Source organism: Lucilia sericata, unplaced genomic scaffold, assembly GCF_015586225.1.
Source record: "Lucilia sericata isolate MDLA Ls3-8-SP2 unplaced genomic scaffold, ASM1558622v1 Contig000278F_arrow, whole genome shotgun sequence".
NCBI lineage: Eukaryota > Metazoa > Arthropoda > Insecta > Diptera > Calliphoridae > Lucilia > Lucilia sericata.
Window position 1 is genome coordinate 351,500 of NW_023994303.1, and position 13,923 is coordinate 365,422.

Below are 13,923 nucleotides of genomic sequence, written 5' to 3' on the forward strand. Positions count from 1 at the left end.
GGGTCACAACGACAGTTTTAAAATCTTTGTTTTCCGATTTGAATGAAATTTTCACCTACTATAGTCTACTATGGTCAGAATAAATATTCATCTCTATCGGTTAAGAACTGCCAGAATTAGAGGGGGTCAAAGTTGGACATTTTGGTCATACAGGGTTTTTTTCAAATGAGATTAATTTTTCACCTATTGGTCCTAGAAAAAATTGTCCAAAGGACTTTAGAGAGCTATATCTTCAATCTTTCCAAAAAAGATTATTTTTAATTAATTTTTTTTTTAATTTTTATTGCAGACATTTTCTTCCTCTTAAAGTCGACATTATACAGATATATATAATCTATATATACATATATAAAATTCTAACGTTACTGACTGACTGACTGACTGATTCATCATCGCACAGCCTAAACGGTTTAGCTAAAGAGCTAAAATTTGGACAGGAGGTTGGTTTCAGAAATTCGCATGTTTAAGGGGTAAAAAAGGATAAAAACGGGTAAATTCGGTAACTTTATATCTTCTAAAGTAGAAAAGATACTAAAACAGTTTAAAGCTTATCGTCGTTCATTTAAAAAATAAGTGGACAGGTGTCTGGTACTTTTTTGAAATTCGGCCCCTTTCGGGAATAAACAGGTAAAAACTGTTTTTTGGAACTTTTTTTGCACCCCATGTATCTTTTCAACCAGTGAATATTCAAACAATATTTTTGATTCCTTCATAACTTTTTATTTCATTAATGGGGAGAAAAAAGTTACCAAAAGGGGTAAAAACTGGAAATTTGATTTTATTCAAAGACAGTGATCCAATTAAGATACAATTTTTAGATTTAGATACTAAATATGCTAATGGGGTGTTATTTGGAACCCCGGTACCAAGTGATATTTTTTGGGTTTTCTATCATATTAAAATCGAAACATTAAATTAATAATAAAGAGACTTTTCAGTACTTTTCCGTTCTACACAGGTACTTTTTTGAGTTTTCTTTAAATTTGAAATTAAAAATGTAGAACCCGGAGTAAATGAGAACCTATAAAAGGGGACTTTTTGGTACTTTTTCGTTCTTCAAAAGGTACTTTTTGTGTATTTTATAATATTGATCCTAGAAACATGAAATTAAGCATGTGGAGCCCGGAGTTAATGAGAATCTATAAAAGGGGAGCCCTTTAAATTTGAAATTAAAAATGTAGAACCCGGAGTAAATGAGAACCTATAAAAGGGGACTTTTTGGTAATTTTTCGTTCTTCAAATGGTACTTTTTGAGTTTTTTATTCTAATGAACCTAGAAACATAAAACTAAGCAATCAGGAACTTGAGTGAATGAAAATTTAAACTGGAGTATTCTCTGGTACTTTTCTAAAATATTGAATATATAAACATAAAATTAAACACGCAGTATCCTAACTGAACGAAAATTTAAAAAGGATTCTTTCAACTACTTTTTTGTTATTTTACTAATACTTTTCGAATTTTCTATAATCTTCAACCTAAAATTGGACACGCAGCTTCCTGATTGTATAAAAATCTGTATGCGAGGAATTTCTGATTTAATGAAAATCTGTAAAAAGGCACTGCCTGGTACTTTATAGTTCTTCAACTGTTTTTTTTTTTTAATTTTCTGTAATATTGAGACCACAATCATAAATTCAAACTTATAGAGTTCTCTAAAAGGGGACTTTTTGATATTGCAGTTATACATATGTACATTTACAATAATGATATTTATTTTATTCCATTACGATGAGGGTAGCGAAGCACACTGGGTATAGCTAGTATAAAATAAAACATTCAGGAATCCGAAAGAATACCGTTTGAAAGTTACACATTGTTTGGTAGAATTATTGCACATTTCGGGTCTTCAGCTAACTTATTTCTACAGACATACAGATGGACAGATATACATACATACATACCATTTATCGACTCCGCTATCTACATATACATATAGGAGCTTATTCATTCCAATTTATCAAGGATTATAAAATAAATCTGCATAAAAAGATATCGTTCTAAAAACCTTTGATAAGTGATCATGAATACACTTTTTAGGATCGGAAATATTATTGTATAAATTACAAACGAAATAACAAACTTATATATACCCTTCTCAAGAAGTTGAAGCATATAATAATAATAATGATGGTAATGATGGACATTTGACTATTGATATACAAAAAGTCACTATAATAAATATGTAGCTATAAGCTGTAATTACTTACTAATTTATTAAAAATTTAAATAAAAGTATAAATATTTATTGTAATTGTGTAAATTTTCAATACTCACTCACACAAGTATCAATAACACTTTTCATCAATAATTTCCATTTTAAATATTTAACAACAAATAAACTTACTGTAATAAAGTTATGAACAAAAAATAAATGCATTAATTTATTTATTAAAATGGTGGCATGTGTGTGTGTGTGTTTATACATACAATTTATAAGATAAATAATTATTTCAACACTTTGTGTATATATGTATTTTTAAAATCGTATACTTTTTATACCCTACACCATAATAGTGGGGAGGGTATTATTCGTTTTTGCTGATGTTTGCAACGTACAAAAATATTGGTCTTACAGCCTTCTCCGTCAATCCGTTCTTTCCCTATTCGTCCGTCCGTCCGTGTAAACCTTGTAATCAAAATACAGGTCACAAATCTGTAAGTTTTAATGTGAGAAAGTTTTATGCAGGCAGATAGACAGGCGGACATAGCTAAATCGAATCAGATTTTCATAAGGACCCGGATTATACACATAAACTTTGTTGGGTCTCCTATGAACATTCCTTGGTGTTACACACGGAATGACAAACCACTGATAGTGGTAAAGGTATTAAGATCATACTGCCAATTTTCATAAATATATCGCCTTTTTACTTCCATAAATGACTTACAAATATTAATATCCCTTTCAAAATCGTCATAAATCTGTTTTATATTAACATAAATCTGTTTTATATTAACATAAATCCATTTATCAAATTGCATGTTTATAGGTCTTTTTAACCCTAGTATCTATACAAAGTGTTCTCCAGAAAATCAGTTTGTATTCAATAGATATCGTAAATATATAGTAATTGAGGTAAAATTCAACATAAGTGATAAACAATGAAATCTTTATATTGTATAAAAATACATATCGTCACCTAAAATGCAAAAGGGCGTAACAACAGTTTTAAAAATTTTACTAGAGAGACAAAAAACTAAATAAAATGCAAAACTATTGTTGTTATAAAAACGACATTTCCTTACAAAATTTTTATCCTAACATGAATAAACACGTTTGAGTATGACCGTACCGCCAGATATTGTCTATTATGTTGCTTTTTAGGACTTTATGACTTGTGGAAATGATTAATTTTTTGTTACGCCCTTTTGAATTTCATGTTAATGAAATCGGTGTTTTTGAGATTATAGTTCTAAAACTTAGCTACAACATGTATTTTGATGCCGTGGACCATTTTCAATCAAGATTTTTTGGTTGTTACGCCTTTTTGCATTTCATGTGACAATATGTAGATATGTATGGTATATAGGCATGACCGACTGACTATACGTTCTTCCCTTGTTTTAACTTAAACATTTATGGTTGACTTGTATTAATTAATATTCACAATGACTGACTATTTGCTCGCACTCCCAACTACAATGTGTGTGTGCATAAAAGTTTACTTTACTTCATATATCTTTATACTGTAAAGTCTAAAGAATTGTTGATGGTAGCAACATGTTGTGCTGGAGACTATTTTTTTTATTGATTAATTGTGAAAAACCTTCTGTTTCCAGAGTTATTACTTTATGAAGTTTTGTACTGGGAAGCACTCTATTTATTTTACTTATTTGCTCTTTATGGATTTTTCATTCCATTATACATATTGGGCAGTTTATTTATTTTACACTTATATGTAAGTAATATTTATATGAATGGAACTTTAATGTTTTTTGATCTTTTGTTTACGCGTACAGTCTTTGTTAAAGAAGATGTATGTAGGCAGTTTACAAAAAGGATATGTTAGTGCAGTACATTTATATTTCAAGAAATTGTTAAAAATACATTTATATTTGTGTAATTTTAAGTAGTTAAGAGTTTATTGCGAAGAATTCAAGAATTCCTCTTAAATTGTTTTTAATTTATATATGTTTGTTTTATATTTTTTATTAAGAAGAACATTATATAATATTTAAAATTTCTGTTTATTATAAAATATGTTAAAATGGTATTTTTAAATAATTTTTAAAAAATTTTATATGAAGATTTTCATTAAATCTCACATTAAATGAGAATCCTTACATTTCGTTCATATGAAATCAATTATTTAAATATCACATTTTTATTGTAATTTTTGTTTCATTAGAATCATCTATACAACACTGTTATAACTCAAAAATATCTTTGTATAAAAATTACTTTGAATGCTTGATGACATTTTACGACTTCTAATATAATTTTGAAATAAATTACGAAATTGGAAAATTTAAACCTGTTTTAAATACTAGAGGTTAAGGTGTTTCTAACAGGCATGGGGGATAATAATTACACAAAGTAATTAACTACATGGTCTATTACAATTACTTGTAATGTTATTAAGAAATAACTAATTACAATTATTTATAATTGTAATTGAATTTTTTCCAATTACAATTACTTGTAATATGTAATTGATCAATAACCAATTACAATTACTTGTAATATGTAATTGATCAATAACCAATTACAATTACTTGTAATTGTAATTGAAGTTTTGCCAATTACAATTACTTATAATTGCAATTGAAGTTTCCAATTAAAATTACTTGTAATTGTAATTTAGGTATTACTAATAACAAAATTACATGTAATTGTAAGGAACAAAATTTACAATTACAAGTAATTATAACTGGAAATTCTTCAATTACAATTAAAAATAATTACAAGTTATTGTAAGTGGCGAAACTTCAATTACAATTACAAGTAATTGTAATTGGCCAATCTTCAATTACAATTACTTCAAATGTAATTGTAATTGAAAATGTAGTCATTACCCCCCCATGCTTGGTTTCTAACCTGTATTGAAACTAGATTTTTACTTATCAAATGTACGTAGAATCATTCGTTAAAGTTTTGAAGTTATAAACCAAAATCGCTTAGCATATTTTATAGTACTCAGTTCAAAATAATATAATTTTGAGTTATATCAGTCTTGTAGTAAATGAATGTTATATACAAATGTCTTTGTATGTATGTATAAAAAATAATCGAAATTTATTTATACCTAAGGAATTAAAAACTATTGTTTATAAATATGGACTTCATTTTTGTTTCAGTTGAATTCTTTTTTACAGAGTGCATGCGTCTATATTATTTAAATGTGTACAGATATATTTATGGATCATATGTATGTATGTATGTATGTATGTATGTATGTATGTATGTATATGTATGTTCACAATACAAGTAAAATATTATATATGACCATTCATATATTAAATGATGAATTTATTATGGCCACAAGCTGTTTTTCGTTGTAAAATGTGTTGGCATAAAATGAATATTGAAAGTGCATTTTAAGTTTTTTTTCATGTTCAGTTTTTTTAACAGTCTCGACGGGGGAATATAAAAAGACATTTTCTAATTTAAGTTGGTCGTTGTATTGGTAACATAATTATAGTTTAAAAAAAGTTTTTAATATTTTTTTAATTTCTAACTTTTATTATTTATCTTTTAATCCGAATTTCATTAAAAACAAGTAAACATTTTTAGTCGGGCATGGCCGACCATATGATACCCTACACCAGTGATTATGTTACAAATTTTCATTATTTTTGGAAAATTCTTAGGAATTACGTCCATGAAACTGAGTTTTTGAACATTGAAAAATAATATACTCAGTGAACATTTTTTTTCATGAAAAGGAGCGCACAACGGTCCCGATAGTGGCCTAGGTTTCTTCAGATTTGATGTACTATACATCCTCCTATCAACCTAGCCCTTATCAAACCTAAAATTAATGTATTTAATTTCATTTTTACCTTAATACAGAAATATTTTAACAATTTGTTGACTAAAAAGGGATTTTCTAAAAGAGCAAGTAATTTTTAGAAATGGACTTAGTATGGGGAATAGGGTCAAATGAGGCCCGATCATTACGGAAATTAGCAATATCATTAAGACTTATATAAAACAAAATTTTGCCGGTTTTTGAAGTGATGCAATAACATTTAACATACATATTTATAAGCTCAAAAGCCCTATTCGGGCGGTACGGTTGTATGGGAGCTATACAATTTTCAAAAAAACTTCGTCCTTGGGTCAAAAGAAGAGTATGTGCCAAATTTCATCTAATTTTCTTCAAAATTGCCATATAGACAGACAGACAGACATATAGACAGACAGACAGACAGACAGACAAACAGACGGACTTCGGTCGGACAGGCGACTTATTTAAATCGACTTAGAAAGTTATTTTAACAGCTTACATCTTACATCTAGATAGCATTTCTGATAGAATTATTGAAGATATGAATCCTGAAGATATCTCAAGTCTTCACAAAATTCATTTCAGCAGACGAAGAGACAGACAGACGGACATAGCTTAAACGACTCCACTATCTATAAATATATTATAATATATCAATGCTATCACGCAATTATCGAAAGCCTTTCTGACAGAATTATTGAAGATATGGATCCTGAAGATATTTTGGTTCTTCACAACATTAATTTCAGCAGACGAAGAGACAGACAGACTATATATAAGGATATTATATGCATAATACAATTATGCATAAATCTCTTGTTAAGGACCTAATGATAATAATTTATAATTTTTTCCACTTTGAAGAATCAAGGAAACCTTTACTGCGAAATGTAAAAACAAGAAGATCATGTTATTTTTTATGATTTCTCTTCACGATCTCCTAAACATTGATTTAAATATATTTTAAATCCTGATAAATTATTACGGAAATAATTATAAAAAATTTTTATAATTACATATTTTCTCTGTTAATCATGCAGGGCGCTAATAGATCAACCCAACCGAATAAAAAGCTTTTTTATAGCAATGGCTTGTTATTTGCTTGGTTCATTCACTCGGCTCGACGAACAGTCAAGATTCAGTCAGAATTTTGGCAGTTATTTATATTTATGTATAAATAAACACATACATAGATACACTAACTATCAGTTCGTTCAGACAGTCCCGAACTACCTATATAACCTGGCACTTAGGGTTACCACTAGCCACCGAGTGCCCAGGTGACTAGCTATATTAACATGTGCTTGTCCTACGAGGAAGTCAATCGTCACCCAATATATTACAAAGAGGCAGACAAAAAGCTTAATTTTGTTTTTTAAGTGTCCACTCTCTTGCTTACAAAGGGACACTAAAGTGACGATTATCATCACCCTCGTTCACAGACAGTATATATGTGACAAAAGTCGAATTAGAGCCAACCATGTGGTTAGACGGTAGTGGAAATGACTGGCTTTTTCGGATGCATTGTCTCTTTGTCGAACTGCTGGGTACATACATACATTCATACACTCACATGAGTGTGTTTGTAAATATGCATGTGCTTGCATTTTCACAATATATAATCATATAAATAAATACATTACATAGTACGTATGCAGTAGGTACAATGAATATCTGTATATATTTGTAAATATTCATTATTTATTGTGTCAGTAGGTAGAAAAAGGAAAACAAAGAAAAAAAAATTAAAACAAATAACTCCTTTAGTCTCCTGTGTATATGTTAAGCAGTATGTGAGTGAAGGAGTTAACATTTATTCGTTCAATTCATTCATTACTTGCATAAATGTACGCTTTTATTTATTGTTATTGTTTTATTTATTTATGTATATTATTTTTGTTGTTTTTCATTTATAATATATTTATATATAAATTTTTTTATTCTGTTGATATCAACACGTATACAATCACACTTATACATTCAGGCAGACTATCTTATGGTCACGAACAGTGGAACTAAATGGTAATTAAATGACAACAAATCCATAAATAATGAGTTAATTGTACAACACCATAAAATTTAATATTGTGGTATACCTTCGAGATGGTAAGCAAATGTTGGTATCTGTGTGATTTTTTCAAGTTCCATACCCGCCTAGAGTTCTCATTGTTATGCTTCATAGGTTGTTTTTATCGCTACTTTTAGTTAGAATATAGTTATTTTAAATTTAGTTAATTTTTTTTTTGGAGACTCAACCCCACTGTGCTCAATTTAAAATGTATAGTTTTTCCATTTCATCATTTCATTTCATTTAGTTCTGTTTGGTTCAGTTCTCAGTTCTCAGTTGTGCTGTTATTGCTGCTATTGTTATTGTTATTTTGATTAATTGCATTTCCCTGCAATTCATTTTCGCCGTACAACACTGAAAGGAAGTGAACACAATGGCACGAACTAGTAGCGGAACTAAAAATTGTAGCAGCAGTAGCAAAAGTAAAAAAAACAACAGCAAACATTTGACATGACTTCAGTTGTGAAAAATTAACGTATAATGTATTTTATTGCAATTGTATTTAAAACTTTATTTCATTTCATTCATTTTTTATTGTTTTTTATTATTATTATTATTTGCAATATTATTTATGTGCATTTCGAAAGAATTTCAAGTTCAGTTGTTTATTATTGCTATTTTATTTATGCTAAATGTTTTTATTTATAAATGTATAAGTAGTATATTGCAATGTATGTATGTAATTGTTAAACGTTAAATGCAATTCAGTGCAAATTACATTTATAAAAGATTATAACATTATTTAAATGTATATAAAATAAGTTGTTGTTTTAAAGCAATTTTTTTAAGTAAACGTTTATACATATATTGGAATTTTAGTGAAGACTTGTTTTGTTAAGGCTTGTTAGTTAAGGTACGTTCACACCTATCAAATATTTGACAAAATATGTGATCCCTAAAAAATCGGCATTAAGATTTTATTGGTTGTTGTACTTTATAACGACTTTATTGTTTGTTTCCCATTATTTATTATTATAGAAATCATGTGAGGTTACGTCTTTTTTGTCATATACATATGTCGTACCTTTAGTATGTTTTGTATAGATATTAAAATTCTAAAATAGTGAATCATTTTAAAGCTGAAATGCCAAGATGACTAATTGAAGTTACAAGTTAGTCTGAGTAATAATACTTATTACTCATTCCAACTGTTTAATTCATTAATTAATTATATATAATAATTTATTTATTATATTCATTTTGATTAAACTCATCTCTGATTAGAGATAAATTTAATTTTTCACTGATTTGATGTGACTGACATGACTTGTCTAGTCATGTTCAGTCTATTGACTAGTCTATGAATTAGTCTATGGTCAAGTCAATGCACTAGTCTATTGACTAGTAGTCTATTGATTAGTATATTAAATATTCTCTTCATTGGTCTAAAAACTAATCTATTGATAAGTCTATAAACTAGTATGTTGGCATGTCTAGTAACAAGCCTATTAATTAGTCTATGGACAAGTCTGTTCACTAGTCTATTGATTAGTATATGAACTGGTCTATTGGCTAAACTAATGATGAGTATATTGTCAATAGACCAGTTAATATATGGGTCAATTAATTGTTCAATGGACTAGCCAATAGACCATTGACCCATATATATGTATTAGCCTATGGACTAGTATAGACAATGGACTAGTCTACTGAAATCAATCAATCAATCAATCAATATCGTCCTGATTATCGCCCTATAAGCTACTTGCCTATCACTATATATAAACAAAATTTCCTAATACCATTAAACTAATTACACACCCTGCAGTACGAAGAACTAGTTCGACAATTTATTGATGAAAATCTAAATTTCTAACAAAATGGTTGTAATTTTATAGAAAGGTTAGTTATGCTGAATTTCATCGCGATATCATAATTAAACTAATTACACACAGAAAAAAGATCGATTGGAAATCGATCACAGTTATAATTATTTGTTTACTATAAGAGAAAAATAGTTGTAGTTATTAAAAAACAATACATTCAACATATTTTATATAATTACAACTGAAAAAACATAACTGTGATGGAACTAGGGTTCGCCTAACTAGTAATTCAGTTAATCTAACCAACTTGAGCTTTATAAACGGTTATTTTAATTATATTATTTAGCAAGATCGAATTAAATATATAATTATTTGCTTTAACTGTAAATATCAGTACTTGTAATCAAAATTTTGATTATTAATGCCAAACATTTGTTTTTAGTTATGGTACCAAAATAATTCAATTAAATCTATATAAAGTTCGGTTATCTTGACAAAATAAAGAATAATTCGGTATTTCCAACCGAATTCAATATACATGTGATTAAGTTTACTTGACATTTAAAAAAAAATTAGTACTAAAATAATAAGGAAATAAAAAAGAGCAAAATTTTATAAATAAAATGAAAAATTGCAAATAATTGGAAGTTCTGCAGATTTTTACGAACAATTGTAAGTTAATAAAACTATTTCCTTTTAAAATATAGAGAATAAACATTATACGTTTATTTTCAGAACGCTGTGTGCCCATAACTACAATTGATCATCTTAAATTTGAAAACTCCTAATATCAAGATCATCTCAACTACAAATGTGTGTAAGCTGTGTAGTTTTTAGTGTTATATCATTACTACAATTCTTTTTTTTTTCATAGAAAAGCCAACGGAAACCTCCTTCCTAGAGAAGGAGGTTTCGGCTGGTGGAAAAAGGCAAACTGCAGCAAAACCCGCCTTTGATACTAAGCTCCTAGCAAGAAGAAGCTTGCTGCTGACAAGAAGCTCCATGGCTCGTGCTGCTGCTAAGTACAATAAAGTTGCTACCAAACCTGGCTCGAAGGTACAAAACGGTACCACGAAGGCTAAGGCTGTAGCTTTGTTGAAGGCTAAAAAGACTCAGACCGATATTATCAAGAGCGCTTTCATTACCTGTGTACGTAAGACATTAAAATTGGCCCGCAACCCCAATTACCCAAGGAAATATATACCAACCATAAATTGCATCAAATACATCGATGGTTAAAGAAGGCTTATTTTCACCTGCCTGTGATTATGATCTGGTGGGCATCGCGAATAAGATTGGCATCATATATGTAAATTGTCAATTCCAAATATTTTATTATGTTTCTTTTTAGTAGAAATGTAGACGTAAACTAAAAAATGTAAGTACGTTCATAAATACATTAGGTTTTGTGAATTAGTAAGATCTGTAACAATATGTAAATATGAAACAAGAAATACTGCAAAGTACGTTTTATTTAAAATATTGCAGTTTCGCGCTATCAATGGATTTATGAACGTACAGTAAGGATTGAATTTAAAATGTAAAAACAAATTATATGTACATGCATATCTACTAGGAAATAAAAAAAAATCAAATAAATATAAAACAATACGAGTATTTTATTGGTTACTAATATTGGTAGTTTCGGTCACCGTAACCGAATTGTATTTTAAAATAAGTAATTATGACAACTACTTAATCAATGACTTCAATCGATAATTCGGTGCTAACAACTTACCTATGTTCTAAAAACATAATTTTAACAAATGAAATATTCGGTAATTGCAACCAATTTATGTGGTAGTTGTTGTAACCGACCAAATTCGATTGGAAACAAATTCGGTTGTGGCAACGAATCTGTTTTCTCTGTGTATATATAATTAATTATAAGTAGATTTTTGGACGTTTTGGACGACGACCGATAAAAGTTGGGATGGACATTTATGCTTACATAAAACTTAGTTGTGCCAATTTTTGGTGAAATAATAGTACATTTTACATAGTTATGAGTTAAAAACCCAAAATCGGAAGGTGAGGCTGTATGGGGGCTAGTATGGATAATGGACTGATTTCAATCATTTTCAATAGTCATCGTCCTTGTGCCAAAAAACACGTATGGTTCAAATTTTATCAAAATATCTTGAAAATTGTGGCTGTAGCTTGCGCACAAGGTTTACATGGACAACCAGCCGGACAGACGGACAGAAAGTGATTTTGAGTTGATCGGTATACTTTAAGGTGGGACCAATATTTTTATGCGTTACAAACATCAGCACAAATTTATATTACCCTCCCCACTACAGTGGTGTAGGGTATACAAAATTATTCTGAAACTGGGGTTAAACTAGTTGTCTATCGTTTTGTAGTCAGAAGCTCTCACCACTGAGAACTGGTCTCTTATTTATACAAAGCTCTAATTGTAGGTAGGAATTATATGTTAATTTTGTTTTATTAAATGCAAACGAAATTTATTAAATGCAAACGAATACTTTCAGTTTCGCCTGTAGTCAGATATATGCCATACAGCCACTGTAAGCACTAAATGTGGTTATCAAAGTGGCATTTATAAAAAATTAATTTTTTCTACAATTTATTTTCATAAACTTTTTGAGAAATATGATCAAATGTTTACTATTCATTACAATATGTGATATGTAGTCAACTTTTTAGATATGCGATAATATAACTAGTGAAAGGTGTCTATTGGCACTTTATATATACAAAAGCTCTAATTGTAGGTAGGAATATACAAAAGTATGTGTGTTATTTAATGTAAATATTTGTTTGTTTTCATATGTAGAAATGTATGAATTGAGTATAGTGGTTGCCAATAACTACATTCCACTGATGTTGCATAATTATTTACATCTAGGTGCAAAAAGACAAACAGATGGGTGGGAAATTCTATCTGTAAAATTTTAACATAGTGTGTATATATCTCTATTATCATATGAAATCTTATGTTGGCAACAAATTCAAGTTTGAGGTAATAAAAATCATCCTAGTATCTTTGAATTTCGGTAATATACTTCGTTTCAAAATTTACTAATATCACGAAATATGTTTTCGTAAGTTCGAAACAGTTCACAGAATATGATATCCTTAGGTACCTGAATTTATTTAAAAATTAATTTATAAAACTTAACTAAAAATCTAACAAAACTATGAAACTAATGCAACCATATACATTGCAAGTTTATTTGGTTTTTGGTGAGATTATAAATACAGACATAAACAAAATTTGCGCAAATAGAAAATAAAATATTTTTAAACAAATACATAAATACTAACATAAACGTATATTTGCAAGTACCTAAAGTACAAATGTATATGTTAGGTACATCTGATTACTCATAGTAACAATTCGATACATAAATATTTGCAAAATGTTTGTTAAATAAAAATATATTTGTGTATCTCGTAAGCATACAAATGCAAATATCTATTTTAAAATCTGTCTATTTTATAGTGATTTATGATGCAAATGGGAATTTTCACATACGCTATATTTACGTACATTTGAAAATTAAATGAAATTTTGAAAAAAAAAAATAATTAAAAGATTATATTTATATAACTATTTATATTTTTCCCACTAAACTCTCTCTTTCATTAATTCTGATATTTATGGGAAATTGAGAACTTAGTTAAAACTTATTTTTATTTATGTAAGTTTAGGAGAATATATATTTTAAATATAAATAGCAAATATTTTTCTACTGGGATAAAAAAGTAAAAGTAATTTGAAATAAAATAGTTAATAAATTTAGAAAATAATATAAAATTCAACAATGAAATTATTAACTCATCGATATCTTTTTAAGCTATGAATTTAAATATAAATTTAGAAAATTGTTTCAGTTAATGTATTATTTTTAGAGTTAACTATACTGTTTTGTATACTATTGAAACAAGTATCCTTGTACCAATAGTTTCATATAGTTTAACAGCGATACATAAAGTAGCAGCAATATTTACAGTAGAAATGATTCTTTAAATCAATTACGTTATTTCAAATGTCATGGCCAACACTTGTGACAGTTTCTGCTATGTTCGTTTTTATATCGGTTTAATTGACTCTCATAAATTTGTATTCTTTCACCTCTAAAATACTATTATCATATTTGCATAGCCA

The 13,923-nt window shown here is 28.3% G+C and overlaps 1 protein-coding gene across 1 annotated transcript; it reads left to right on the forward strand.

The window, feature by feature from the left end:
* Positions 1-8,395: 8,395 nt before the first annotated feature.
* Positions 8,396-11,027, forward strand: LOC119603170. The gene is made up of 2 exons (XM_037955122.1): positions 8,396-8,444; positions 10,663-11,027. Exons 1-2 carry the CDS (start codon positions 8,396-8,398, stop codon positions 11,025-11,027), a joined length of 414 nt encoding a protein of 137 aa, XP_037811050.1.
* Positions 11,028-13,923: the final 2,896 nt, after the last annotated feature.